The 26,988-nt window shown below is 35.0% G+C and overlaps 4 protein-coding genes across 7 annotated transcripts; 2 read left to right on the top strand and 2 right to left on the bottom strand.

Annotated features, from left to right (window-relative positions):
* Positions 1-12,300: 12,300 nt before the first annotated feature.
* On the top strand, positions 12,301-13,559 carry LOC126624791 (protein TIFY 5B-like). Its single transcript, XM_050293899.1, has 2 exons — positions 12,301-12,554; positions 13,157-13,559. The coding sequence occupies exons 1-2, from the start codon at positions 12,411-12,413 to the stop codon at positions 13,367-13,369; spliced, it is 357 nt and encodes a 118-aa protein (XP_050149856.1). The 5' UTR covers positions 12,301-12,410; the 3' UTR covers positions 13,370-13,559.
* Positions 13,560-13,708: 149 nt separating this feature from the next.
* Positions 13,709-15,171, top strand: LOC126624789 (protein TIFY 5A-like). The gene is made up of 2 exons (XM_050293898.1): positions 13,709-14,281; positions 14,700-15,171. The coding sequence occupies exons 1-2, from the start codon at positions 14,135-14,137 to the stop codon at positions 14,910-14,912; spliced, it is 360 nt and encodes a 119-aa protein (XP_050149855.1). The 5' UTR covers positions 13,709-14,134; the 3' UTR covers positions 14,913-15,171.
* A 994-nt stretch (positions 15,172-16,165) lies between these two features.
* Positions 16,166-20,188, bottom strand: LOC126624026 (glycolate oxidase 1). Of its 4 annotated transcripts, none has more exons than XM_050293022.1 (12): positions 19,957-20,188; positions 18,981-19,141; positions 18,713-18,837; positions 18,464-18,510; positions 18,265-18,342; positions 17,746-17,870; positions 17,572-17,638; positions 17,412-17,474; positions 17,258-17,327; positions 17,047-17,147; positions 16,747-16,851; positions 16,166-16,534 (listed from the first exon to the last, which is right to left on the bottom strand). In XM_050293022.1, the coding sequence occupies exons 2-12, from the start codon at positions 19,115-19,117 to the stop codon at positions 16,349-16,351; spliced, it is 1,104 nt and encodes a 367-aa protein (XP_050148979.1). In that variant the 5' UTR covers positions 19,118-19,141; positions 19,957-20,188; the 3' UTR covers positions 16,166-16,348. The 4 variants fall into 4 exon arrangements, with proteins under 4 accessions (XP_050148979.1, XP_050148981.1, XP_050148980.1 ...); XM_050293024.1 differs by having other exon boundaries at positions 18,981-19,135; XM_050293023.1 differs by having other exon boundaries at positions 18,981-19,119; positions 19,957-20,187.
* A 1,400-nt stretch (positions 20,189-21,588) lies between these two features.
* Positions 21,589-23,574, bottom strand: LOC126621264 (receptor like protein 29-like). Its single transcript, XM_050289662.1, has one exon. The coding sequence runs from the start codon at positions 23,054-23,056 to the stop codon at positions 21,632-21,634; it is 1,425 nt and encodes a 474-aa protein (XP_050145619.1). The 5' UTR covers positions 23,057-23,574; the 3' UTR covers positions 21,589-21,631.
* Positions 23,575-26,988: the final 3,414 nt, after the last annotated feature.

Raw genomic sequence — 26,988 nt, 5'->3', positions numbered from 1 at the left:
AAAACATATCAAGTGATTTTACATAATCTAATTGGATTTTTACTGAATATTGGTTTAAAAAATATTTTTATCAAAAACAATTTCAGTCATTTTAAAAGCACTTTCAAACGAGCCCTAAATTTTAACATATGCTTATATAATAACACTTAAATTAAGAATCACATAGTGCCACGAGGATCACACCCTTTCTCTTTTTTATGATGCTCATTTATGTTTAATATTTAGTTTAAGAGTCCTACAAGAATGTTAGTTGTGTTTTTGGCTTAAAATAATCATTATTTCCACTTATAATTATTGAAGGAAACCTCGAGGTTTAATGAAAATTAAAATAAATATATCTATCCATTTGTTTTTTCTTTGCTTGAAATGAGTATCAATTGTGAATAGAAAGAAACATTGTATTCGGATCCTCTGCTTTTTCAGGCGGGCTGCTTTTAACTAATAAATTATATTCTTCGTGGTGCGAGTTAGTACACAAATGAAGAAAATAATACAAGCAAATTATGAATTAGAGACTTAACATACATGCATGCACCACTAAACATGCATGCATTCACCAATGTATTAGTTGGCTAACGATGAGGCGAAGGTCAAAGAAATTTAGAATTAACATAATTAAGCACCAGATTTTGAAGCTAATTGTATCCAACGTCAACCATCGGGTTGTTGCGGTTCTAGCTCCAGGCCGATACGGGCTCCCATAAATTGCTGTCATTTCAACTCGTTTCGGTTGAGCTAAGGAACTTCCTACCACCGCATGATTAACTGATTAGGCTTTCTCTAGAAACAAGTAAACTATAGTATTCTCTCTACTCTTGTCAATGTTTTGTCATATGGACCTGGCTTCTCTGCTCTCCCAGTTTTCATACATTCACATCCTCTCCTATTTTATGCGGTCACGGTTAAGCCACGTCAACATTTTATATTAATTTTTGGGAGACTTTGGATGCGGTCCCTAGTTATGAACAATCTTTGACTGAAACTTTGTTGGTTTTCAATTTTTGATCCAAGTCCCTAAAATTAATTGATAATTTATTTCTATGTACGTTACTATCTTTTTTAAATTAAAAATTAAAATTTATAGTTGTTTATATTAATGATATTTTAAATAAAAAACATAATTTGTGGGATTAAAAATATTAAAATATAAATATACTATTGTGTGTGTGTGTGTAAACATGGGTACATTCATAAAAAATAACCAAAAAATTATTGTATCAAAACATGGGTACATTCTTCAAAATGGGCACATTTAGCAAAAATAAAAATGGGTACAAATAAATAAAAAAATATGGGTACAATACAAATAAAACTTTAAAAAATATGGGCACAAAAAGAAATTAATATATGGGTACAAATTAAAATTGAAAGGAAAATTGGTACAAATTAAAAAAGGGTTGCAAATTAAAAATGGGTACAAACTAAAAATAAAAATTTATGATAAAAAATTTAGCCATAAATATAAATATACTAATTGTAACATTTTTAATATTAAATGAATATATTTATAAATAAAAAATATTTTATTATTGAAATAATTAATGATATTATTAATACAAAGGACCTTGATCAAAAATTGAAAAGTAATAAGGTTTTAATCAATAGAGTAGTAAAAATAAGGATGAAAACCTAATTACTCCTTAATTTTTTTATAAGGATAATAAGACAAAAAGCAATAGTAATATAAAATGTTGACGTGGCTTAACCGTACCCGCACAAATAAGAGAATATGGGAATGTATGAGAACTGGGAAGGCAGAGAAGTCAGGTCCTTGTCATATACTGCTCAGTGTTCCGCCTCTAGCACTCATCACGTAATAGAATGAGTAGAATACATAATTGAACTAGTGTTGAAAATCTTATATTATGGTAATAATGTGACTAAAAACAATTCCATTCACGTACTCCTCGTTCTAGTTACACAATATGGTTGTCAAATATTCTAATCTTATATATTAAACAAATTAACAAGTTTCTGCAGATTATTAATTAAAGTTTAAGCAAAAGGCCCTTTAATTCATTAAATTAAGTCGTACCAAAAAATAATTGTAATTTTTAATGTCGGGTCCCATTGCGGCCATGCCCTATAAACATATGCCAAACCATGCCAATTTTAAATCCCACCACAAAAATATTCTCTTTTCTGTCATTTTAAATGATGGAAATTGAAAAAGACATTTTAGTTAGAATGGTTTATGAGATTGACATAATTTCTTACTTTGATTCCTGAGATTTACAATCAATATAACTGACCCCTGAGTTAGACCATCGTCAATCATTTTGGTCATTATACAAAATCTCTGTTAATAAGACCAAAATAACAAAAACACCCTCAATTTAATAACAATGGACCAAAATGATTTGACAAAAATGGAGGGTATTTTTGTCATTTTCCTTATTCAATGGATATTTTTCACGGAATTACCAAAATGATCAACAGTGGATAAACTCGGGGACTAATTCTATTGACTTTAAATCTTAATGACAAAAATGAGGAATTATGTCAATCTAGTGGACCATTTGGCTAAAAAGCCATTAAAAAAAATAGGAAAACTAATTAAACGGGCTTGAAAACTTTGAGTTTTAACAATAAGGATGAAATAAAGAGTAAAGTGAATAGTACAAGAATTGACTTTTTAGTGTAAAAATATGATTTTTCGTTAAAATTCGTTAAAATTAACAATACCAGGAGCTTTTCATTAAAATTCCCTTAAAAAAATAGCTTCCACAATTTTCATGGGAAAATCCGAGTTGTAATAACTTGATGTGTACAGAGGAATATGATGATGCCACGTCGGCGATTTTATACGGAGCCCCCATTCTTTGGTGTGTAAACGGATGCAGTGAGGAAAAAATATCCGCCGAGGAGTTCCGGCTGCGCGCACCATGCTCGTTTCATCGAGGCATTGATCACGTGCTTGAAAATAACAAGTGGAAGTTGCCCTTTTCTTAGGTGACCAGAAACCGGAACCGCCATGATTGGTCACCAATGCTGGAAAACCTGCACCCCCGCCGACGAATGGTCCATACCCACCTGCCCAAAAGGTTGACCAGAAAATATACCTACAACCTTTTCATTTTTAGACTTTACCAAGAGTTGTTACACTCTACCAACCATACAAAGTTGTAAGAATTCGGAATCATGTAACAAATTAGACTCGTTAAATTTATTCATCAAATATAGAGTTTTTATCATAAATGGTCTTTGAATTTGACCACCAATATCAAGATGGTCATTGAAATTAAAAATCAATTAATATAGTCCCTGAAAATAGGTATTGCAAATCAATATGGTCATTCCGTCACAATTCTGTTAAATTTTTTGTTAAGTGTTGATGTGACACATAAATAGGTCCCACAAGATTTACAGGTTTTTATCAAAAATGGTCTCTGAAATTGACACCATCAAGATGGTTCTTGAAATTGACCCAGATCATCAATATGGTCCCCGAAATTGAAAATCAATCAATATAGTCATTGAAAATAGGTGTCGCAAATCAATATGATCATTCTGCCACAATTAAGTAAAAAAATTTGGTAAGTGCTGATGTGAATTTAATAATTAATTGAAAAAAGTTGTCTAAATACCTTTTTCCACAATGATTTTTTTTTCTTATAGTAGAGCCTACTCTGAAGAGAGATCATTTCCATAAATTCTCAAAGGCACAAGGCTTAACCAAGGCCTCAGAGGGGATGTGGAAATAGTTTTCAACCAACAATGGATGCACCACGGTTATAACCTTATTATCTCAAGGCATACCTTGTCGTTCTTTGCATCACCAGACCACCAAGGAAGCGCCGAACAAGCTCTCTAAGATTAAGGTTGTGAGGATGTTAATCACCTAAATGTTAACGGTAATGTCCCAATAATAGTTGCCAATGGGCCAAGCCGTCACCAAAGGTGATCTTGATTCAAGTCCAATTAGGTGAAGAGTGTCGAAGTGTGTAAAGATGAATGTATTAGATTCTTTTTAGAGAATAGAGAGCGAATGAGATTGAGAAATGTGGACTAGGATTGGAGGTGATTGCAGGACTGGGATTTTGGGTTGACAATTTTTTTTTTATTAACTATTAAATTATTAAGCCTATTTGTAATTTTTATAATTTAATTAGACTTGTGTGACCCATTTATGTGTCACATCAGCATATAACAGAATTTTTGACAGGATTGTGACGGAATGACTACATTGATTTGAGATACTTACTTGCAGAACTACATTGATCAATTTTCAATTTCAGAGACCATTTTGATTCGAGGGTAAATTTCAAGGACCATTTTGATGTCATGAGTCAATTTCGAGGACTATTTGTGAGAAAAAATGATTCATAGGGTCTATTTATGTATCATATCAGTATTTAACAGAATTTTTAATAGAATTGTGACGGAATGACCATATTGATTTGCGACACATATTTTCAGGGACTACATTGACTGATTTTCAATTTTAAGGACCATCTTGATAGTGATGATCAATTTCAAAGATCATTCGTGATTAAAAAAAAAAAAAAAAAAAACCTCAAATATAACATTCAATATGCACCCAATAGCGGTTAAAAAAAAAATTTCATTGTATAAGTGTTATTAACGAAACCGTTAGCATCAACTTTCTTTATTTTCTTTATTAAACTTGTAGTTTGGCTTTAAGGTTGAAGCTTTTAAAGTTAGATATTCAGATAGACAGACAACTGACTCGCTTCCTACTGCTTTAATATTGTCCCAATTTAATCACTTATTTTTCCTTAATTCTTCAATGTGAGACTTATATTCAACATATATATATACACACACACACACACACACACACACACATATATAATATATATATATATACACACACACATATATCTCTCTCTCTTTTGGCTACCTACCTTGGCTTAGTCTAACGCCATTCTATCAAGTAAGATTACCCCGGTAGTATCCATTCTCAAAGAGAATATCAATAATATTGGACAACTTCATGTATAGTTAGTTACGAAGGTTACAACCCATGACTGTAGATACAAAGGTAACAACCCGTAATATATGATTGTGTCTATAACACTTACTGTTGATATAATGTCATATGTGTTTGTCATTTATTAACATAGTTTCAGGACGAATCTAGACTTGGCTTGGGTGGGCTATAGCCCAGTATAGATTCCGAAGAAAAATATACTGGAAATATTACTTTAACCCCTAAAATTTAAAATTTTCCATATAAAACCTGACATAATGTTTTTACTAAAAAAAAAACCCAGTGACTAGGATCCACCTAAGTGAATTCATTAATTACATATTACTTTACACATTTTACATTTTTTAGATGCCTAAAATACCCCTATTGCATATTTGATGTGCACAATTAATTCTATGCGGATTGTAAGGAGAGAGTTAATGATTTTGCAAAAAGGAAAATAAGACATTAATGTTTAAAAAATTCATTGCATATTAATATCAAATATGAGAATTGGTGGCTTAATTCTATGTATCTGGCATTATGAGTTCATATATATATTTTTACAAAAAAAAAACCTAATATGTGTAATAATACATAAAAAAAAAGTAATTTACCTACCATGTACAAAAATGTTATTTGATTCAAAATGTGTCTGTGTATATATACATATATATTTATGTATGTGTAATTATATTTATATAATTAGACCATATTAATTTACCTACCTACTATTTGAAATGTTCATTTCCAATGATGCAAAATATTGTATACCAAGAACAAAATATTGCATAAACTTAGGAATTGGATCATGCTTTTGATTTTATCTTTTACCTACAAACAATCATATACATATTACTTTATATATTTTTACCAAAAAAGGTCCCTAATAGGCTAATATATGTAATAATACATGAAAAATAATTTACCTACCATGTATACAAAAATGTTATTTGATTCAAAATATATAATCTAGGTTTTCTCAAAAAAAAAAAATATATATATATATATATATATATAATCTAGGTGTAGTGTGTGTGTGTGTGTGTATATATTATATAATTGGAACAAATTAATTTACCTACCTACGAATTAATTTCTAATAATTTACCTACAAAAAATTATACCCCGTGTGTAAATATCTTTTTTTCACTAATACATGGAGAATAATTTACCCATAACAAGAAGAAATATAATTTGATGTATTATATTGAAAAATATTATGCCATACCTATATTTATACAACAATAAAACGTGCCTAATATATTAACAGTACATGAAAAATAATTTACCTACAAGTTAGATAAGTGTTATTTGATTCAAAATATATAATACGGATTTAGTATAATTTTTTTTAATAATTGGAACAAATTAATTTACTTCCCAATTAATGCAAAATATGTATATCACAAAAAGGTAAATTTTTGGTATGATATGGATACAATTAATGCAATACAACAGTTTATATATTTTATTTCACTTTTTCTACAACTTTTAATTTGGAATAAATTTAGGGATTTGGGAAAGTGGCATGTGTGTAAATAAATTGCATTAGTAGGTCAATAGTGCATCGATGTGGCCGCAGATTTTAAATTTGGGTTTTTATTGGACGTTTATATTTAGATGGGTTTTTATTTAGGAATCACGAATTGTAGGGGCCAAAATCTAAAACACCCAAAAATATAAGACCTAGCTAGGTAATAGTCTTCTTCTTCTTATTTCTTCGCACAACCTTCATCCATGTAACTTATTTAGCCATTTTATTCTCCCTCGGTGCCTAACCTTGAGGGCGTTGGCCATGTGAATGCAGATTTCGTACAAGTCTAGATAGACGAAATCAAACCTACAAAATAACAAACCTCATTAGCTTAAATGACAAATGCCCAAGAAAAAGGGGAGGTCGTCCGCCAAAGGGCCTCTAATTCCTAAGTCAGATAGATAGTTTGGGAGAAACCATGTAATTGAGGGAGTTTTGAGTAGTAAGTGGCGATTTGTTTTTTTGCCCATTTGACTTAGTTATTTAATTATAGACATGACCCCTAATAGGCAGTCGGGATGGGAGGTTGTAGACCATACTAGACAGACCTTAGTGTTTTGCCAGTGATGGTGAGCAGTCTCTGTAGTCTTGCCTACTAGTAGTCCCAGAGGTCCCTCTTGGTAGGAGCGCATGCTAGACACCCAAGACGAGACTCCTAAGAGTTGACTTCCAGCCACCATTGACAGGTATGGCCGGGTGGCAGGGCATATCATCGGCTCGAAGAACCTTTGATACGTTAATGACCTATAGGCCTTGTACCCACGGGATAGACATATGCCACGCTCCCTCTGGAAAGGCAGACAGATGCCACGTTCCTTGGAGTACTTTGTGCTATGCTCACGACATCAAGGGTAAGAATGTCCTTCTATCATTAAATATGGTTAATTTGTGTCTCCACAAACTCAAAATCTTATGTGGAACCCTAAAACTTGATCCCTCGAAAGTTTGGTTGTCTTATAATACTGTACCTGCCCTAAACCCTAAACCTAAAACCCTCTTCTAGAAATGCATTCCAAATTTTAGTACGTAGATTCATGTGAAAATATATGTAATGTCAAATCGTATTTTTAACGAAACGAAATTCCCGCTGCAATTGATACTGATGTCGAGATGGTGGTGGGATAGTGCGAAACACATGATATATATGTTCGTCATTTTAGTTGCATAGATCTGTTTAGTTTGTGATTAAAACTTGTTACCAATAATCGGTTACAGCAGTAGTAGTTCTGCTTTTCGATTGCTGAAGCGGAAAGTGGAAAAGAATCACGACATTTTAGTAAACACAACTACTTCTCCTCATCAACATGATCACGGGTAGAATATTTTTTTTTTCATTTTTATCTTTTGACTAATATTAACTTTTTGGTATCTTAAAGTTGCGGTGGACAAAAGTATCTTAAAAATAACGAAAATTCTATGCTCGGATGTATTCTATATAAGTGTAAGTTTAGTTGTGAGATTTAATAATTGAACCTTGAATAAATCAAGAATGTAATGCTAAAATATCTTGGTATATAAGATACTCCATAACAATAATTGAACCTTGAATAAATCAAGAATATGATAAAATATCTTGGTATATAACGTACTCCATAGCATATTAGAAAATCTCAAAAAATTGAAACTATTTAATAAAAACAGACAAATAACAAATATAGTATTCAAGAAAGAGAAAAGTGTGCCCTTATTCAGAATCACGAGCTTGATTTTGTACATCGTAAATTTGGAGACACAATCACTGGATATCATAAGTGCGGGTCAGTCATGGTAGGGTCAACAAATATATAATTATACTAGCCTTTTCACACGTGTTTACGCGCATGTGATAAACATTTTTATTATCACGAGCACTACGTGACCTTAAAATATTTTATGTAAATTGAAACCACATGTCATATGATATCAATACTTTTTTAATCTGGCACCCTACGCGTTACTTACATAGGTGCGAAGACCGTGCATTATGCACTAGTTACAGATTTTTCAATCACGTGCGCCATGTAACATCCCAAATCGCCTAGGGGAGTGGATCCTATAAGCTTTATATGTATATTCTCATCTCTATTTAGCATGAGGCCTTTTGGAAGCTCACTGGCTTCGGATTCCGTAGGAACTCCGAAGTTAAGCGAGTTCGTGCGTGAGCAATCCCATGATGGGTGACCCACTAAGAAGTTCTCGTGTGAGTTTCCAAAAACAAAACCGTGAGGGTGTGGTCGGGGCTCAAAGCGGACAATATCGTGCTATGGCGGAGTCGAGCTAGGGATGTGATGGGGGCCCGGGCCGAGATGTGACAATTTGGTATCAGAGCCAATCCCTGGCCGGAAGTGTGACGACAAGGACGTCGTGTCCCTAAGGGGGTGGATTGTAACATCTCACATCGCCCAGGGGAGTGGATCCTCTAAGCCTTATATGTATATTCTCATCTCTACTTAGCACGAAGCCTTTTGGGAGCTCACTAGCTTCGGATTCCATAGGAATTCCGAAATTAAGCGAGTTCCCGCGAGAGCAATCCCATGATGGGTGACCCACTGGGAAGTTCTTGTGTGAGTTCCCATAAATAAAACTGTGAGGACGTGGTCGGGAATCCAAAGCGGACAATATCGTGCTACGATAGAGTCGAGCTTGGAATGTGGTAGGGACCCGGGGCGAGATGTGACACGTCAGGTGTAACTTACAAAATTTCTATTTCTATTTTAAATAATTTTGTTTGATATTGCTAGGATTGAAGAAAAAGCATAAACAATTTGATAGGCATAAAATTAGAAAGATAATTGAAGACCAATGCGTTCCACAATTATTGTATATTGTAGTCAATAGTTCTTATCATGTAGAACATGCACATAAACTTTTTATCTTTATCATGGCACACTACGGCATGACATTACCTTCTTCACATTTGACGAAATACAAAGGGAGACTTTGGATTCGGTCTCTAGCCACCAACATTCTTTGACTAAAACTTTAATGGTATTCAATTTTTTATCAATGTCCCTTGACTTTATACACCTCATTATTGCTGTTAATATATATTTCCATATGTTTGATATTAATTACTTGACATGTTATGGGATTTAAAATCCCATATTATATGGCATATAAATTAAAAATATAAAAAAGAAAATACTCAAAAAATTTGATTGAATAAATAGATAAAAATATGTAACTATATAACTTTGAAATAATAAATGTCAAACGAATGTACCCATAGTGTTCAAAAAAATTGAAAAAGGGTACATTTTATTATAAATATGTATACATTATAAATAAAAAATAAATAGATTCTACATTAAAAAATGGGTACATTTTACATTAAAAAAATGGTGCATTTACAAAAAAAAAAAAAAAAAAAAAAAAAGTTGGTACATTTTACATATAACGAAGTCGTACATTTATAAAGAAAATTGGGTACATTATAAATAAATTATGAGTATAAATAAAAATTTAGAAAATGTGGGCACAAAATGAAATTAATATATGTCACATCCCGGCCCGGGCCCCCACCACATCCCGGGCTCATCTCCACCGTAGCACGATATTGTCCGCTTTGGGCCCCAACCACGCCCTCACGGTTTTGTTTCTGGGAACTCACACGAGAACTTCCCAGTGGGTCACCCATTATGGGATTGCTCTCACGCGAACTCGCTTAACTTCGGAGTTCCGACCGAACCCGAAGTCAGTGAGCTCTCAAAAGGTCTCATATTGGGTAGAGATGAGAATATACATATAAGGCTTACAAGATCCACTCCCCTGAGCGATGTGGGATGTGACAATCCACCCCCCTTAGGGGCCCAACGTCCTCATATGGACACTTCCGGTCAGGGATTGGCTCTGATGCCAAATTATCACATCCCGGCCTGGGTCCCCACCACATCCCTGGCTCGACTCCATCATAGCACGATATTGTCCGCTTTGGGCCCTGACCACGCCCTCACGGTTTTGTTTATGAGAACTCACACGAGAACTTCCCAGTGGGTTACCTATCATGGGATTGCTCTCGCGGAAACTCGCTTAACTTCGGAGTTATGACGAAACCCGAAGCCATTGAGCTCCCAAAAGGCCTCGTGTTGGGTAAAGATGAGAATATACATATAAGGCTTACATGATCCACTCCCCTGTGCAATGTGGGATGTTACAATATATGGGTACAAATTAAAACTAAAAAGAAAATTGGTACAAATTAAAAAAGGGTTGCCAGTTAAAAATGGTACAAACAAAAAATAGAAATATATGATACAAAGTTTAATCATAAATATAAATATACCAAATGTAATGTTTCTAACACTATATTTTAGAAATAAAATTTAATTATGTTGATATGTAAATAATTTATAAATGAAATAATGACATTCATTAAAAGCTAGGGACCTTGATAAAAAATGAAAAAGAAATAAGATTTTAATCAGTGCAATAGAAGAAATAAGGATGATAACTTAATTTCTCCTAATATAATTTATACTAGGGTTCGCCCCAAAGACCAAGTCTTTGTTCTATTTTCTTCAGATTTTGGTATTTGTAGATAATATTGCTAATTAATTAAGGATTAAGAGATAATCATTACAGGCTGCTTCAGTGGTTGAGGACAAATTTCAGGCCCGTATTCCCCACGACATGTCTTTGGTTCGATTCTTATTGCTAGTGAATCGCACGATGGTGGTCAAGGGGAGGCTAACATACTTATGTGAGTCTTTTCGGCCCCTAAAAGAGTAAACTATCGAGGCAAAGTCCCCAACTGGTCCCTTTGGTACCGTTTGGTACGCATACGGGACGGAACAGAACGGAATAGATGATGTAAATATTGAAAAAGATAAGAAGAAATTTTGTCATAAAATGTTATAAATTTGTGTTCCACGAATGTGGAACGGGTCGTTTCAGGGGGAAGAGGTGGAACGAAAAATCAGCCAAATTTCGTCCCATGGGACAACCCGTTCCACAGTTTTTAGGCGCATCAAACATGGGACGGCACGTACCAAACGGTACCAATTGAAAAGAAAAAAAAGGAGATTACTTAAAGATGATGCCCCCGCTAACTTTAGAGTTGAAAAAGGCCATCTATTTCTAAAGTAAACCCCTTTTAAATTTAAAGGTTATTGTCTATTGATCGCTTGTTGACAAAACAGTAAAAATTTACTATTGCTTTGTTTTATTTTTATTTTTATTTAATACCAGTATTTGCCTACACATTTTTTGTGTATAGACATATTTTTTTAGAAAATGAGAATGAGAGAGGGGGAGAGAGAAGGTGGGGGGAGTGGAAGGTTTTTGTTTATTTTTTTTTTCTAATATTGGAGGTATTTTAACATCATTTGTAGGTGAGGCTTCAATAAAAAGCAGTAAAATTTGGACCTGTAAAATTACATTATTGCCCATCATTTTTTTTTTTTGTCATAGAAGACTAATTTATCTTTTCACCATCTTTTAATCTTTTAGTTGACAAAGAATATTTTATTAATTAATAGAGATTATTAATAATTCCAATCATCAGTGAAATTGCGTGAATTGGTGACGAAGTAAATTAAGGAAAAACTCCACTCAATCATTGATGGGCCAAGTTAATTTCTTGTAATTTTGCACAAAATGATTAAAATATTTTTTTTTTTAAATGGAAAGGCAAGCTGTTGCTGATGGAGAAAGGTGGTGCCGACTCCGAGCACGTGAGTGAAAAAAAAAAGCGGTGTAAAATTCAGAAAAAACGAAGAAAGAGTTTTAAAAGAAAAAACTGCACACGGAAAATAAACGGTGGCAGCAGCAGAGCAATTTTTAAAACCACGTTTAAAATACGTATACTATTATGGTTTAAAGTGTAAGGTATATATAAAGCCATATATTCATATCATTCTCCAGAACTCACAATTCATCTTCAATTCTCTTGGATCTTCATTCTTCATCCTTCTTCAGTCTCTGGGTTTTTTTGATAATTTTGAGTCTAAACCCTAAACCAACATGAGGAGGAACTGCAATTTGGAGCTTCAGTTATATTCTCCAGGTTCTAATGAAACCCAGCAACAAGAACACCAGCAGCAGCAGCAGCAGCTGACCATATTTTACAACGGAATGATGTGCGTTCGAGATGTTACAGAGCTTCAGGTATGTCATGAGTTTGTTTAATTCTTTGTTTCTTATTCTGTAACCTAAAAACACAAGAAGATCAGTTTCGTGCATTTAGATTTCTCTGGTTAAGTTTCAATTTTATTCAACAACTGTCGTTCATAATCTAGGAGTTTATTGCAAATGAAATATAGAAAGATCAAAGTAGGTTTAGAATTGCAGAGATAAAAGTGCTGTAGTGAGCTGTGTCTGTACTCTGTAGTGTTGCCAGTGTTGACTCTCCATTTCCCAGAAAACAGTTCATGATTTGAATTATGTAATTTTTACAAACACTTTGATTTCGTTCCATGCCTTTGGTCACAAATTTTCACATTTTTATTTAAAGATGCATTCCGCCCTCCCCCATTAGTACAAATAAAGAACAGAACTATATGTTTGACCTAATTAATCCAAATATGATTTAAAAGTTCTAAGACCGCACATGACACATGCTTGTTTTTCCAAATATATATAACCATTTTGTTCCACGTTCTCCTTTTAATGTTTAAGATGGTTTACCAACGCTAATAACTATTAGTCATATTATAATGAAATAATTATCCTCTAATAAATTATTAAATTGATTTGTTGGGATTTTGCAGGCCAGATCCATCCTTTTTCTTGCGAACAAAGGAATGGAAGAAAGGGTAAAGAGTCCATTTACTCCTCCAAGTGGATCATCAGAACCACCTTCACCAAATGTGGTGTCTCCGCTGTGTAGCACCGTTGCTGGTGTGTCAATGAAGAGATCACTCCAAAGGTTTTTGCAGAAGAGAAAGCATCGGACTCAAGCAACATCTCCATACCATCGCTAGGAATTAAGGCACTTGAATTTATTATTTGTGGCCAATTAATTAATTTGATTGGTATTTTTGTTTTCGGTTAGAGGGTGATCGATCGATCGAGGTGAGCTTTTTGTAAATTAGTTAATTCTAAGCGCTTCAAATCATCGTGTGGGAGAGACATATCATATATTCATTTATATCCATTGTTTGATTGATTTTAGATCTATTGGATTTCAATTTCCAGATATTACACTCGTAATTTCTAAATTGCACCAATTTAACCTCTTTACCAATTTCACCATCTAATTAGAGTTAAGTGTTGACGTGGCATAGTATGTGTCACATTTGAAGCACAATTTAAAGAGACTCTAAAATTGACAGAGAGGTTAAATTGGTTCAATTCAAAAATCACTTGGTCAATATTTGGAATCTGAAATTTTGTGGCTTATTTATAAATGATCCCAAATCATGTGGTGTAAAATACAGTTTAATTCAAAAAATAAGAAAAGAAAGAAAAAACCAAGTTTAAGAATCATGATACGCGTGTTTAAATGAAAAGGGAATCTTTTTCGCCGCTAAACACTATGTTGGTGTAAAAAGTGCGTGCGATTCGTGTTAGGAGCGTTTCTAGTCACATTTATGTGGGGACCTTCTTATTCGACATGCATATGACAGTTTCATATATAAACCTACTCCAAATCTTCGTTTGTTCTCTCTTCAATCTTCATCATCATCCTTCAGTCTCTTGGTCTTTCTTGGTTTTTTGATAATTTGAGTTCCAAACCCTAAATTACCATGAGAAACAGCAATCTGGAGCTTCATCATCCTTCTGCTGATTCACGCTTCCCTAACCCTAATGAAACCCAGCAACAAGAACAACAGCAGCGGCTGACCATTTTCTACAACGGAATGGTGTGCGTTTGTGATGTTACAGAGCTTCAGGTACGTCGTGTGTTTGTTTATTAAGTACTCTACTTTTTCTTAGATTCTTAATTATTATGGCTCGTTGCTCGTATAAAGATTTCTCCGTTTAACTTCTTTTTATATTCAACTGTTGTTCGTAGATTTGAACTCATTGTAAAGTTTTGAGGGAAAATTAGCATCTGTGTACAAGTTTAAGGGCAAATCAACTAATACCTCTAACCCTAATCTGAAAGCCTATAAAGAAAATCCTAATATGAAATGAATAGTTACACCACACATGACACATGCTTGTTTTTCCGAATATATATAACATTCCAATTTGATCCACGTTCTCCTTCTTTTGAAGTTTAAGAGAATCTACCAACCAAATGGATATTAATCATATGAAGAAATAATTACTAATAAATTATTAAATTCATTTGTTGGGGTTTTGCAGCCCAGATCCATCCTTTTTCTTGCAAACAAAGAAATGGAGGAAGGGGTGAATAGTCTCTTTACTCCTCCAAGTGGATCAGCAGAACCACCTTCACCAAATGTGATGTCTCCACTGTGTAGCCCCGTTGCTGGTATGTCTATGAAGAAATCACTCCAAAGGTTTTTGCAGAAGAGAAAGCATCGGACTCAAGCAACATCTCCATACCATCACTAGGAATGGCACTAGAATGTATTATTTATGGCCACTTAATTAATCTGATTGGTATTTTTTTGAATTAATCTGATTGGTATTTTTTTGTTTTTGCTTAGAGGTTGATCATCGATTTATGAGAGCTTTTTGTAAATTGTTTCATTTTAAGCACTTCAAATCATCATGTGGGAGACATCATATGTTGGTTGTTTTTTGTTGATTTAGGTCTTTGTTGCCATATGGTGTTATTTTGCTATCGAATTATGACATGACTTTTTTGTTCTTTTGTTGATGCGGGAGAGAAGATTACCTACATTATGGCAAATAAACCTTTTTTCGTTGATACAAATAAATCAACTATTGGAGTACATGTTTTGAAAAATTCAAAAGCTATACCAATTTCAAATGGTTCACTAATTTCGCTGGATGATAACCAAATAAGAAAATAAGCACAATTAACATGTTTTTATATAAAGGCCTTGACGTAAGTACTAAGTAGTAATGTAACGATGAATATAAGTTAGATTTTATTTTGTCACCCCTAACTACACTGACATTGTTCCAACTTAACCACTTATTACTAGCTAGGTGTTGAATTTTATCACAAAATAGTTCGGTGTTAATAAGAATGAAGTCATACACTTATATATAGTATTTTATTTTCTCAAATTCCCGACGTGAAACTTATATTCTACAGATTTTTGTGTGGAGACTTGACACCCTCCAACGCTTTTTTTAACAATCAAAGATGGATGTTGCATATATGTAGTTGTAATTTGACCTATCGTCTTGAACAAGATCATGTCAATTTTGGCCTAACATTGAAAAATCTTTCCTTATAAGCTAAATGAAAAAAAAATGGTCAAATGGTATTGGAGCTAAAGAAAAGATGGAAATGGGTGTCTTTCGCACGAAATTGCTTGGGTAGTTTCCTGGCAGTTTTTGTTAAGTTACATGGTAATGGGGATTCTTAGCTTCCTACCACCAGCATTCAAATAAGGGATTCTTACTATATGTCTCTCCTTTTTTACTTATAATACCATCACGGCAAAAAGAAGAGGAAAGTAGACAAACTTACATGCAACTCAAATGTTAATGACAGGATATTTCATGTTAATGACGGGAAATCTCAAATCAACCATGCAATGTCATGTGGAAGCAAAGAACTGAAACTAATCACACGGTGTCATGTGGAAGCAGAGAAATAAAACACATGACCAAGCATGATAGATTCGGTTCAGGAGCAGAATTTAAACCAATTAATATTGGCTTGAAGATAACCAAGTAGAAGCTCTTTATTGACTACCATTTGATCCCCAATACAGACGTTGAGTTCTCAGATATATTTTTCTGAAAGAATACAGAAGTTTGAGTTCTCAAATATTATTTTCCTAAACGTTCAAGACAGGAAACTTTTAGTAGTTCATCGTATCAATCCGCGAAAAAGAATCGCAGCCTTCTTATAATCTAGGTGCAACACGAGGACGATCCCATTCAGTTACAATGTGGTTGCGTGTGATCTCCTTCAGCGAACGGCAACCACTTAATGCCATGGTTAGCTCAAATTCGTCACGAAGCATTTGAAGAACTTTCCTTACACCAGCCTCGCCATCTGCCGCTAATGAGAACACCACCGGTCTACCAATCTGAAATTTGAACATAGGGAATACAAAAACAAAATGAATAAATACTTATAAGCAAAATTGAGGTTCTTAAGTATCAGATTAGAGCTTGTAGGTTAAGGGCATTGTTTTAGATTCGTTGCTTTAATATAAACAGATATTAAAGGCTGAAGGCAACTGAATGAATTACAGTTGCAGTATCTTATTTAGTGTCAAGTAACATAAGCTTTACTCACAAATACGCCGGATGCACCAAGAGCCAGAGCTTTAAAAACATCTGTTCCTCGCCTTACTCCACCATCCATAAACACAGGAATTTGGCCTTGTGCAGCTTGGACGACCTATAAGCCGTTACAACAAAACCATAATTTCAGAAAATTACAAGTTACAGCTCTATACACCAAAGAAAGTGACTAGGAATTTAGAATGACTAAAGTTTCAAGAATATGAACTGTTGAAGAGAATACTCAACAATTTTAGAACACTCGGAAGCATTTAACAAATTGAAAAAAGCAGAATATATGAAGCAAATGTACCTCTTCCAGAGCCATAATAGTTGCAGGGAGATAATCAAGTTGACGAGCTCCATGGTTGGAGACGATAATTCCTGCAGCTCCATATTGTATGGCTAGTCGTGCTACAGTTTTCAGCACATATATAATTAATTTGTCATAAACTTTCAATAATAGACCAAGCTGGGGAGTTGGATTTCTATTGGAACGCGGAGTAAGGGATATGGTTGCTTACCATCCTCAGCAGTAATTACACCCTTAACCAGAATTGGTAATTTGGTGATTGTCTGAAGCCACTGTATATCCTGTGAATGTGGCGAAGAAAACCGTGTGAAATCTTACTTCAGATTTATTGTTTGAATAATCATATATTGAAGCAACCATCTTACCTTCCAGCTGAGAGACTGGTCAGTTTGTCCAGCAACATATGATGCAAGTCCAGAATCATTGGTCTAAAATTTGACCACCAAAAAATTAAGAAATGTATGCGTTAAAATGAAGTTACCTGTATTTGTCTGATATTGAAAGTCTTATTGGTTAGTCACCCACCTTATCCATCTTTCCGAGAACCAAATCCTCAAAGTTCTTCAATGTTAAGTTTGGTGGCAATACAAATCTGTTGAAGACCTTAAATGAGATTTCAATTCGCAATGAAACAACCTAAATGTTTCTAGTAACTATCTTTCTTAGTTTTACAAATACCATTCTTGAATCAATGCCCACCTGTTCTTAATATCAGCCTCTCGGCGTCCAAGCCTCGGAGTGTCCACAGTAAGAACTATTGCCTTAAAACCGGCCCTCTCAGCTCTTTTTACAAGCTGTGCAACCATATTTCTGTCTTTGTACACCTAAAAAGAAGCACATCAATCACTGATAAGATTAACAACACATGACAAATGAGAACCTTGAAAGTAAATATTTGTTTCAGGCCTTAATTAACTTCTATATAGCGAATTAGAGACAGAGGTCACTTAATTGGAGGACAAAGAACTCTCTTAAACTTTTAAAGTCACCTTGAAATTATTAGGAAGTCTGTTTGAGGAACAAGTTTAGTATGTTAAATTGTAACCAAGCTTTCAACAAAAACGTTACGTGAATTAAATTTCTTCCTGAAACAAATTTCTCTCAGCACTAGAGCTTATCTAACACCGCATGTTAAATGAGTGAATTTAGCCAAATAGAAAATAAAAGAATAAGAAAGAAAGTCGCAGAAAAAAATAGAGGGATAAATTTTAAACTCACATAGAGTTGGAAAAAGCGAATGCCAGGTCCTGTTGAGGCAACCTCTTCGACACTGGAAGTGGACCAAGACGACAGTGTCTACAACAACCAAAATTGCATACATAAGTTGAAATTGTTGATACAATCTAATATTAAAGAAACTGTTATAGGAAAACAGAATTCAGTTTTAGAAAAATAACTGGATGGTTCTAAGCCATACCATAATTGTGTCAGCTGCAGACGCTGCTCTTGCCGTTGCAAACTCTCCTGATTGAGAATTACAAATTAAATTTAACCAATCTCTGCTTAATAAGAAAAACTTGACAAAGAGAAACTTTAACGAGCTTTGAGCCGATTCAAAAACTGAAAGATATTGATGGTAATTCCAATTGCTGTTTGAATTATAAATGTTGCAACGTATATAGTTGCATGTCACAGAAGAGTACCCTTTTACAAAAGGGGTTTATACCTTCAGGATGAGCCATCTTCTGCATGGCTGTAGGCGCAATCATAATTGGCATCGAAATATTGAAGCCCAAAACAGTTGTTCTCAAGTCTATCTTGCTTACATCTACAAGAATACGAGGTCGAAATCTGAACAGAAATACACAAGTTCAGTACATAGCTTCAATTGAAAATTTTCTTATGATGAATGAAATCTAACCTGAAAAAATCAAAAAACAAAAAGAACTACTTTTGAGATGATTGGCCAAACCCAAAAGCAAGATAAGGCTTACAAAATCCGCGAAAATGCGCGTTCGTTCTCCTTGAGAGTCCATTCATCTTCCGCACCTGATGCATAGTAGTCATAAACCATCTTTGGCAATTTCTCCTTCGCAATTGCTTCATACTCAGAAACATTGGTTATCTCCATCTCTGCAATTTGTTTATGCTATCTCTGCAGTATTAGTGAATGAAAATCAGTTGAATATCATGTTATGTCGGATTCTTTCGAATTCAGAGAATCAAGCAATTGACCGAAAAAGTAATCCTAATTTTGAAGTTATAGAAACTATGAACCAACAAAAGCAACCTAGTAAAGGAGACTAAGAAAAAAAAAAACCCTGCATAATTGGGCTTTGAGTTATCAACTCTCGGATGGATCGTCATTCCTTATTTCCCTTAAACCCAAAGCCCGCACTAGTCAAGCCGGAAACCGGTGGCTTCCAAGTTTCCAAGTCTCGAAATTTTAACGGCAGGGTTTGATCCCCAGTTTCAATACATTCTGGGGACATCTTAAATTGGAGAGGAACTTACATTTAACGGGAAGCCAAGGTGACGGTATCCCAAGCATTTACAATAACAGATGTAAAGCAGTAGGGCTATGAACGATCAAACTCATAAGCTATGACTAGCGATCCATATCCTGAGACTAGACTGATGGGGCTTGTTATGTTCATTAAACTTCTGATTAGTCTAAAAAAAATCAGGATTAAGCTTGAACAAATCTAACAATAACCCAACAATCCAAAGACAATATCGGATTCAAAAAATCAAACTTTGTTGCACTCATGTCTCAAATTCTACCATATCACTTCAGAAGAAAAAAAAATCAAACACATGATTGGCAAAAAAGAAAGAAAAACATTGATTTCGATACAACAATCAGAAAAGATTTCATTTTCATTACATCATACATGATTTTGATCAAAACCCAAGTCGAAATTCAACCAAATAATCTAAACAAATCATCAAAGAGTGCAAAGAACACACCTTTTTTGATTGCAGGAACAAAGAGGAGCTGCAGAAGAGGGTGCCTAAAGAGAAAAGAGAGAAAAATGAACACTCAAGGTCCCACTTGGATACTTATATACAATTTTTCAGCTAACAAACAGAGTGACAGGAGTGATTCGAGAAAAAATCATTAAACAATGATGGGGAAGGGGTGAAGACAAAAGAGGTAAGCATCCAGATAAGAAAATGAAGAAACGTGAGTGGATTTGGTTTCTCAAGGCGAGAGCAATTGTCAAATCTATCATTCCTCCATGCTCATCCCATTTAATGTCCTAATATTATCCTGGGTTAATAATCAACGACACCCGACACCCTCTTATCTTAATAAGGGGTGTCAACGTATAATTTTAAAACGTCACTGTGTTTATTTTGCGTCAAGTGTTTAATTGTGTGCCTAAGTCATGTTTTGGTTGGTTTTTCGTCCGTAAATTGCATTTTAAGCAATTTCCGTTGATTTAAATTAAGTGAACTTGATTCTCTATTTTATGCAAATTTTGATCACAATGTAATATAAATAAATTTTCAGCGTAAGGATGTGATTAGTAACTAAAAAGAATTTTGCTTTACAAAATTAAGGGGTGGAGAAGTACATTGGCAAATTATTATTTTTTGGATGTGGGATTAAACATGTCTAATAATATTATTATTCCTTAATTAAAAGAAAAGTATTGCTAATTAGGATGATGATTGTGCAGCTGTACTATCAGAATTTGAGATTGCATTGATTTCATTGATGATCATTCTAATTACCATTAATTTTCTTCTTCTTTTGTGGGCCCACATTAGGTTCATGTACTGAACTATTTTTGTTTCCTTTTTTCCACTTGTTCTTATTAATTTCTTTGATGCATGTATGAGAAACAAGGAGCTGCATAAGGAAGGGAATATATCTGCAGCTTTTGGACAATTTTAAACATTTGGATTTTGGATTTGGATGTTTAATCAAAATTTATCAAAAGAAAAGGGAAGCCTTTCTTAATTGCTTATAATTTTCAGATTCGGGCCCAACTGCATTACAAAGTTCCATTGTAACCCGATGTATATTATTTTGCGTTTCTCTCTCTTTTTTTTTTTTTTTTATATTTCCTCTTCTCCTATTTGAACGGTCACGATTAAGCTACGTCAACATCTTATATTAATTTTTTTTATAAAAAAAGAAGGATAAAATAAAAAATGTGAAAGAATGGTATGAAAGAGAATGGAAAGAAGAAGAGAGAGAATCCTCATCCCGTTAAATAATCAAGGCATCTCTTTGCTTCCTTAGCAAACGCCTGCAGCATATACAGATTATAGGCAGCTCTCAGTGGTGAGACCTGAGACTAGACAAAGTTGACAAACACTCATCGGCTTTTCTTCTTTTCTTTTCTCATCCATGCAGGACTGATCGGCTTTCGATGGTAAATACCATAAAGTCCAGTAAAATCCAAAAAGAAAATAGGCTACAAAAAGTCATGTGTGACAAACTTTATTTTGATCTTTTGTTTTTCCTCAAAGGCAATATTTTACTTTAAACTACATTAATTTACGAGGAGATGCATTTGATGCGGACAAATTACGCATTATGCAAATTTTGGATAGTTTTATCAATGAGCTAATTCAAATCAAAACAAGTTCATCAAGTTGCCTTAAAATTGAACAAAAACGAAGTGGGTTTTTACAACAAGAGGCACAAGAAACACACAACAAAACCAAAAGAAACCATCTTTGCATTTGAATTCGATGGAGAACCGGAACTATTGTTCTCAACAGGGTACTGACCAAATGGCTTCATTCTCTCGGACACTTTTGGTTCTTTGTCTTCACCGGCCAAGGCCGTGTCATTTGTTGCTCCACTTGCATTCAAACAAACAGGGGCACTTATCAGATTTGCAGAGATGCCCCCCTTCTTGTACAATGGATTGATTGCACACAGCCCATTATTTCCTCTCACATCCAACCTCTTCCCAAGCCTCCCAATGAAATCCTCTGGAAGTGACAGGGCCCCACTCAGCTGGTTGTTGCTCAGATTCAGCTGATCCAATTTTGGGAGTGTCCCTAAACTTGTAGGGACTGTCCCATTGAGACTGTTGTTGTCTAGGGAGAGGGAACTGAGATTTTTCAAGGAAGATAGGGAGTTGGGTAATTTGCCAATCAACCCACACCCTGAAAAGCTCAGAGATATGAGATTCTTAAGTTTCCCTACAAACTGAGGAATTTCTGAATTGATTGGGTTTTTATCAGCTACCCAATACTCTAAATTCTCCAAACCTGAAAGGGTTTCTGGGATTGGCCCATTGATCAAGTTATGACTCAGATCAAACAACACCAACCTCTTGAGCTGCCCTACATTTGGAGGGATCAATCCTCTGAGCATGTTGCAGCTCATATCAATCTTTTGGAGGACTTGAAGCTGCCCTACAGAGCTAGGCACCTGACCTTCTAGAACATTCCAGCTCAAATCCAAGATTGTCAAACTCCCCAACCCTCCAATTTCCTGTGGGATTTCACCACTTAGGTTGTTGTAGCTTAGGTCAAGCTGCTCTAGTCTCACCAGCCCACCAATTTCCCTAGGGATGTTTCCTAGTAGGTTGTTCTGTGAGAGGCTGAGGACCCTTAAGTTTGTAATTTTTGACAATTCTGGGGGGATTTCTCCTGAGAGAGCTGGATTGGAAACAAGGGCTAGGGTTTCCAAGGAAGACAATGCACCAAATAGTGATGGAGAGAGAGTGACCGGTGTAGTTAAAAAGCAATTGAAAATTGAGAGGGTTTTCAAGTAGGGTAATTTGAGGAGGGAACTTGAAAGGGAAGCAGAGGATTTGCAAGGAGGGGTGAGAATATCAGGGCCAATGTGAATCTTTGTGACATGAAAACTTGGAGGATTTTCATCACCAATTTCACATTGAATACCAGGCCATGGAGTCTCATCACATGGCTGTGGGTGCTCTTGGGCCCAGCTGGGGTCCTCCAGAAGGCCACCCAAAACTTCAAAAAGTCCCAAAAGCTCCTCCCTTTCCATAATCCCATCTGAGTTTTGCTGCCCTGAAATCAACCCCCCTCCCAAAACAAGAAACACAACAAGGAAAAGAGGCAAAGAAGCCATGAAAGTTCAGAGGAGAGCAATTGGAAGTAAATAAGAAAACCCACAAGTGAAAAATGAAGAAAAACAGAGGAAAATGTGGCTTTTTAATTAGAACAAAAAAGTACTGGCTAAAGGTTTTTTCTTTGCTTTTTATTTCACTTTTTCTCGAACTGCATCGATGACAAAAAGGATAGAGAAAGTAAAGAAAATACTTCCCAAATATTTATCAAAATTCAAAATCATGATCTTTAGTGGCAGGACTTGCAGAGGCCTGCTGGGAAATAAAAAAAAAAAGTTGTCAGCTTTGCTTCCCACATTGTGCAAGTTTGAGGCTGACAGTGTTGGTTTTTGCATGGAAAAGTGAGAGTGCGATGGGCGAAGGCAAAACAGTCACTAGAAGTAGAAGAAGATGTCAGAAGAGTTGATGAATCTCAAAGGAAGAATTGTAATTACACGATGGGACTTAAGCTCTTTCTTTCTATAATCTGTCTATCCATCTCAGTAGGAAGCCGACAGATCAAGGGCTCTCATGCTTTTGCAGGTGACTGGTCTCCCTCTCTCCTTTTGATACGATTGGGAATCCATGCGTGGGAATCGATTTGTGTGTGTTGGACAAGAATTGTTGTTCTAGGAAAGATTCTAGTTAGTGATTAATTGTGTATGTTTGCTGAATAAGACACTTAAATACCGATTGGTACTCGACAATTGTCCGAAAATGTTACGAATCTACTAAGTACATTAGACTTTTAGAGTATCTCTAATGGGATCTTAAATGGAGTTTTTACAACTGTACAACCTTTAAATATAGACAGAAAAGGTTTTCAATAGGTCGGAATATAAATTCTCAAAGTATCTCAATATATAGGAATTCACCCGATACCTTAAAAAGATCCTCAAACGTTAGGATTGTATATAACTTATAAGGACTCAAAGAATTGGCTCATTGTTGATTTTGAGTGAGGAACAATCTCACCCACGTGAGAATGCCTTCTCTTTTTGGTAAATGCTACACAACAACTTCTCTTTATCTTTTCTTCTTTTTCTTTGAACTTTCTCTTCTAAAGGTAGAGATAGCTTTTCAGTTTTTATCAACAGCCACAATACTCCAACAGAATAAACAATAAGTTTTTAGTATTTTAATCCCTACATTTAGGGACTATACTATAAGGACCTCCTATTGCAAACAATATTCCTTTAGAGACCCGAATAATCCCTTAGAGTCTCTAAATGAGTCTTTAAAATTGGTGGTGGAAGTCCCTCCCATTGTAAATGCTCTAAGATGGACAAAACTCCTAGTCCACCAAAGTAAATTGGTTAGTTAAAATTCATATACTAGTATAAAGAATATACAGATTTAAGCCTTTCAAATGGTAATGGTGGGGTATTGGCTGAGTGCACTTCAATAATCGAATAAGAGTGATGTTTTTGTCTTAGTTTTAGGATACAATAAGTATAGAAGTCCAATGAACCTATACATTAAAAAAAGGTCAAATATCGAATTCACATAGATACGCAAGTGAGCTACGTAGAAAATATACAAGAAATGGAACACAACTAGCTAGGGTCATGGGAACACCTGACCCCGCGAGGCAAATTGAAGGTTAAGAGTTTAATTTGCTTTAATGTAACCCAAAAGAACACAAAATTAAACGATAAAAATGTACATCTAGACATTCGTTTGAACAAATTGTCATTTTCGGATTCGCATCAAAGCTAATATGTTGATTTCATATTTAGAAGTACTACTCTTACTAAGGCTGACATTTTCTGAATCCAATTACCGAAATCGAACCGAGAATGACCAAGCTGAAATTTACCGAAACTGAAAAGTACCAAAGTTTTCGGTTCAGTTTTCATCAACAAAACTGGTAGGTTTGGTTTCACCAAAACCAAAAACTGAATAAAAGCATATTTGTTATTTTTGTTTAATATTTTAGTTAACAGAAATTTCGGTTCGATTTTTAATTTGGCATTTTCAATTTGGTTACCAAACATACCACAATCCTAAACGCTTGATTCTTTTTTTACGTACCGACCATCACACCATCATTATTCTTCCTTTGTCTTTCATTTTTTATGGACAACCAAATTCATATTTCACGTGAGTCTGCTGAATTAGCAGACCATTGGTATTCGTGCAATTGGTGATTTATTCCTTTCTCTCTCTCCCTCTCACACTAGGTGACCCTGTGAGAGACATAGCAGGGCATATGAAAGCAAAAGTGATCCTTGTGCTGTTATATGTATGTAGAAAATTTTAGGTCCGTCCTTTTGGAACACATAGCCATCTGTTAACACACGCAAAACCTCATATATTTTGGTCAACAGCTAGTCACAAGAATCTCTCCTAATAACGTCATTTTGGTGACACGGTATAGACTTTAGGGTCTATCTCAACTCAATAGGCAGGTTAAACCTAGAAGATGTGCGTACACGTTTATACAAAGGGGAAAGCTAAGGACTGTCAAGTGTTGATGTGTTTAGAACTTGAAAAATGCTAGAAATGTTGCTTGAAGACAAGTAACTCATGCCGGTGGGTTATGTACATGTATATATTGACATTGTATTTGGAATTGGGAAAGGTATTTTGGTGAAATATTTGAAGCTTGAGAATAGTTAATCAGCCAAACAGATTTCTCAGTCATCAGTTGTCACAGCCAAAGATCCGAAACGAAAGATTGACTAATCGACCAAGCAAATTTTTATTAAATCTTTTGTTGCCAAAGTTTCAAGTTAGGAAAGCATGAAGTAGAAATACGAGTTAGTTGTGCAATCGCCTACGGAAACAAGAATATGGATACAAAGTATTTGGTAAAAACACAAAGGGTAGTAAAGAAAAAGAGTAGAATTAGCTTAAACAACCTGGGGCATGACATCGATCGCCAATTTCTTAAAACTCCATCAGTGTCAATCTCTTTAAAACTCAATGCACCCTACATGTATAAAACTCCATCGATGTCATATAAAAACTCCTTCAACATCGATTAGTTATTGATCCTAAAGATCTTTATTATCAATTTAGGTAGCCGATTATTAGGTTTAATCTAGAGATAATTAAATATAAGACCAATATGTAGCCAATTATTAGGTTAATCTTGTTGATGCACAAAATCAGCGAAGACTTTGGTACAACAGAAAGTGTCAGGTTTTGTGACCTTCGCTTGGTTGCTTCGGTCACTAGTGAGGATAAGTACGTAAATAAATAGAGACAGAGAAGCAAACACAGGATGTACGTGGTTCACCCAGATTGGCTACGTCCACGGAGTAGAGGAATTCTTATTAGTAGTGAAGGGCTTACATAAGTACAAAGGATCAAGCTCTCAATTTAGTGAGTTCTTGTGAATGATTTAACACAAATGGCATTAGGCAATATTGTGGGGGAATGACCCCTATTTATAGAAAAACTTGTAGCTTTGTCACATTGACATGTGTCATGTTATGATTGGTTCTTGATGTCGACACGTGCTGCGCTCTGATTGGCTTCTAATCTTGACACGTGTCGAGTAGTGATTGGTCTCCTGGTCGGAGGGGAACTCTTCTGGGTCCTTGACAGTATAGCGTTGGCCGGTGCTCGGTAGTTTCGGGATTGGTCAAGTATGGTACAAACAGTGCTCCCCTAAGTTCCCGAGTGAGGGAAACTCCTCGGTTGGGGACTTGCAAGATCCAATCCCTTAAGTAATCACGAAACTTCTAAGTACCGAAGTGTGGTCTGATCTTCATCTGCCCTTCTCTGGAAGTACCTTTCCTCCATCCGGGAATGGTGTATTTAGCTGATGTTGACGCACAAGGTAATGTATCAATTTCACTTGAAGCTTAGTTGTAGTTTCGGGCTTAGTCAAGTGTGATACAAACCCTATAGTAGGAGTCCCCCAAGTCGCCGAGCTAGGAGATCTGCCGAAAGAGGTGTCTCGCGTGTTACTAATTTGTCAAAGTAACGAATCCTTGTTTCGATG

The sequence above is a fragment of the Malus sylvestris genome, chromosome 5 (genome assembly GCF_916048215.2).
Source record: "Malus sylvestris chromosome 5, drMalSylv7.2, whole genome shotgun sequence".
Lineage (NCBI taxonomy): Eukaryota > Viridiplantae > Streptophyta > Magnoliopsida > Rosales > Rosaceae > Malus > Malus sylvestris.
Note: the sequence above shows the minus strand (reverse complement) of the source record. Positions and strands in the feature narration are given on the sequence as shown.

Excerpts from the sequence above, each read along its gene's own strand:
- LOC126624791 (XM_050293899.1), top strand. The coding sequence starts at position 12,411 with ATGAGGAGGAACTGCAATTTGGAGCTTCAGTTATATTCTCCAGGTTCT. Across the intron at positions 12,555-13,156 it reads GAGATGTTACAGAGCTTCAG|GCCAGATCCATCCTTTTTCT; the intron begins GTATGTCATGAG and ends GGGATTTTGCAG.
- LOC126624789 (XM_050293898.1), top strand. The coding sequence starts at position 14,135 with ATGAGAAACAGCAATCTGGAGCTTCATCATCCTTCTGCTGATTCACGC. Across the intron at positions 14,282-14,699 it reads GTGATGTTACAGAGCTTCAG|CCCAGATCCATCCTTTTTCT; the intron begins GTACGTCGTGTG and ends GGGGTTTTGCAG.
- LOC126624026 (XM_050293022.1), bottom strand. The coding sequence starts at position 19,117 with ATGGAGATAACCAATGTTTCTGAGTATGAAGCAATTGCGAAGGAGAAA. Across the intron at positions 17,639-17,745 it reads GAGGCTGATATTAAGAACAG|ATTTGTATTGCCACCAAACT; the intron begins GTGGGCATTGAT and ends GGTCTTCAACAG. Across the intron at positions 17,328-17,411 it reads ACCAGTCTCTCAGCTGGAAG|GATATACAGTGGCTTCAGAC; the intron begins GTAAGATGGTTG and ends CCACATTCACAG.
- LOC126621264 (XM_050289662.1), bottom strand. The coding sequence starts at position 23,056 with ATGGCTTCTTTGCCTCTTTTCCTTGTTGTGTTTCTTGTTTTGGGAGGG.